The sequence below is a fragment of the Nicotiana sylvestris genome, chromosome 10 (genome assembly GCF_000393655.2).
Source record: "Nicotiana sylvestris chromosome 10, ASM39365v2, whole genome shotgun sequence".
In the NCBI taxonomy this organism is placed as follows: Eukaryota; Viridiplantae; Streptophyta; class Magnoliopsida; order Solanales; family Solanaceae; genus Nicotiana; species Nicotiana sylvestris.
In genome coordinates, this window is record NC_091066.1 from 43,648,880 (window position 1) to 43,651,747 (window position 2,868).

Below are 2,868 nucleotides of genomic sequence, written 5' to 3' on the forward strand. Positions count from 1 at the left end.
TTCATTTTTCCTCCATTTCCCATTCACCCTCTTTAAGCTACACCAAGCTTAAAATTAAGCTACGCTAAGCTTAAATCCCAACAATCTCCCACATGAATGGGGAATGACTATAAAATAAAGGAATACAGGGACGCGTGTGTGTTTTACATGCAAGAATTAATTGCATTAGGACAAATAGGTGCCAAAGGTTTGGGCCAAAATGGAATATCTTCCAAGAAATTCCGGAGCTATTCAACTTCTTCACCGACCTTATCTAAAGCTATGAATTCAGATTTCATTGTAGAACATGTGATGCACGTTTGTTTGGATGATTTCCAAAACACTGATCCACCCTCAACTATGAAAACATATCCACTCGTGGATTTAACTTCAGATGATCTGATGATCCAATTTGCATCACTATATCCCTCGATCACGGAAGGATATTTGTTATAATGCAAAGCATAATTTTGGGTATGTTTCAAATACCCCAAAACTCGTTTCATTGCCATCCAATGTATTTGATTGGGATTACTTGTAAACCGACTCAGTTTGCTAATAGCACATGCTATATCTGGTCGCATACAATTCATGATATACATCAAACTTCCCAATACTATTGCATAGTCCAGTTGTGAGTCACTTTCACCTTCAGTTTTTTGAAGTGCATAACTCACGTCAATTGGAGTCTTGGAAATCTTGAAATCCAAATACTTGAACTTGTCAAGTACATTTTCAATGTAGTGAGACTGTGATAATGCTAGACCTTGTGGAATCTTATGAATTCTGATTCCTAAGATCACGTCAGAAGCTCATACGTCTTTCATGTCGAATTTGCTAGCAAACATGCGCTTAGTAGCATTTATATTTGTCATACTTTTGATCATTGTCAACATGTCATCAACATATAAACAAACAATAACTTCATGACCTGGAGTATTTTTAATATAAATACATTTGTCACACTCGTTGATTTTAAACCCACTTCCTAACATTGTTTGGTCAAATTTGGCATGCCACTGTTTGGGTGTTTGTTTAAGTCCATAAAGCGACTTAACAGGTTTGCATACTTTTTTTTCTTTACTAGGAACCACAAAACCCTCAGGTTATTCCAAGTAAATCTTTTCCTTCAATTCTCAAAGTTGTTTTAACATCCATTTGATGGATTTCAAGACCATATACGTTCGTTAGTGCCACTAACACCCTAATAGATAGTATCCTCGTTACTGGTGAGTAAGTGTCAAAGTAATCAAGGAATTCCTTTTGTCTATAACCTTTGACAACAAGTCTTGCCTTATATTTGTCAATAGTGCCATCAGCTTTCATTTTCCGTTTAAAGATCCATTTCGAACCTAAAGGCTTATTTCCTGGAGGAAGATCAACCAATTCTCATGTATGGTTATCCAAAATTTATTGAATCTCACTATTGACTGCTTCTTTCCAAAACACTGAATCAGAAGATGACATAGCTGCTTTAAAAGTTTGAGGCTCATTTTCAAGCAAGAATGTCACAAAATCTGGTCCAAAGGAAGTAGATGTTCTTTGACATTTGCTACATCTTGGATCTTCTACACTTGGAGTATTTTTCTTTGGTTCTTCCAGAGGTCGTTTAGGTCTTTCACTTAACGAATCGCATTCAGTTTTATACGAATAGATGCTTTCAAAAAATTCAGCATTATCTGATTCCATTACCGTATTAACATGAATTTCGGGATTATCGGATTTATGAACCAAAAACCGGCATGCTTTACTGTTTGTAGCATATCCAATGAAAATGCAATCTACAGAATTGGTCCGATTTTAACCCTTTTAGGTAAAGGAACTTGCACTACAACATTTTACGCCTTTGATTACCCCGGAAAAGTGTGGCCTAAACTAGCAAAAAATGTGGTCTTTGGTCAAAGGCCACAATTTTCAACTCTAGGCAACGCTTTTCTGGGGGTGGCCAAAAGAAGCGTAACATTTGACCTAAGGGCACGCTTTTCAAATGTTACCTTACAAGCCACACTTAAAAACGTGGCCTATTAGTCAATAAAGACAACGTTGTTACGCCCCATATGACAACGTTTTTATACCCTACAGCTACACTCAAAAAGCGGGGCTTTTGTTACCTTTTAGGCCACACTTGTTAACCGCGGCTTTTAAAGGAACACCTACAAAGCGTGATCTTTGCTTATATATATGCTAGACGTACATACAAATGGCCAAACTTTTAAAACGTGGCAATTTTGGCTAGGCTATAAAAAAAATTAATTTTTAAAAAATTTACAGTTTACATATATCATGTAATTACAATTATTTCAAGCACATGCATTATTATCATATATTTTGATGATATAAAGAACTAAATTAGTTAATAAATACCAAAAATAATAATCCAAAAGAATACACATACTCATAAAACAATGTGTCAAAATGCCCATTAACAATAAACTTTCCAAAAGTGAGTATATTCATATAGTATCATGAATATAATACATCTTAATTATCCAAAAATTCTTCGCATTCACATTACGATCAAATTGACTTTCCGCCACCATTTCCAATTGCATCACCCACTTTCTCCTACACATAAAAAGAAATTAATAATTAGATAGAAACAAAATTTTGATCGCTCGTCGAGAAGAACAAAGATTATGATAACATATAGTAGCACCATGTTTTGCATATTTTTCAGTCACATATAAATAAAAATTGAATAATGAGTTCAATAAACAAAATATAGTAGTCCTATTTCAGTCACCTAAACACCAAACTCCATGACTCCCACTCCCTCACGTCACTAGCATATACTCTCACATATTTCTTCACCTCAATCTCATGTCACAGCCGAGACCAACTCATTTGCACTTTATCAGGTAACCACCAAATTTTCCTTTATAAAAGATA

The 2,868-nt window shown here is 35.0% G+C and overlaps 1 protein-coding gene across 1 annotated transcript; it reads right to left on the reverse strand.

Annotated features, from left to right (window-relative positions):
- Positions 1-227: 227 nt before the first annotated feature.
- Positions 228-974, reverse strand: LOC138879257 (secreted RxLR effector protein 161-like). The gene is made up of 2 exons (XM_070158861.1): positions 857-974; positions 228-772 (listed from the first exon to the last, which is right to left on the reverse strand). Exons 1-2 carry the CDS (start codon positions 972-974, stop codon positions 228-230), a joined length of 663 nt encoding a protein of 220 aa, XP_070014962.1.
- Positions 975-2,868: the final 1,894 nt, after the last annotated feature.

Coding starts and splice junctions, on each gene's coding strand:
- LOC138879257 (XM_070158861.1), bottom strand. CDS start 974: ATGTTAGGAAGTGGGTTTAAAATCAACGAGTGTGACAAATGTATTTAT. Junction 773..856: donor CATGTTGACAATGATCAAAA/GTATGACAAATA, acceptor ACGTGATCTTAG/GAATCAGAATTCATAAGATT.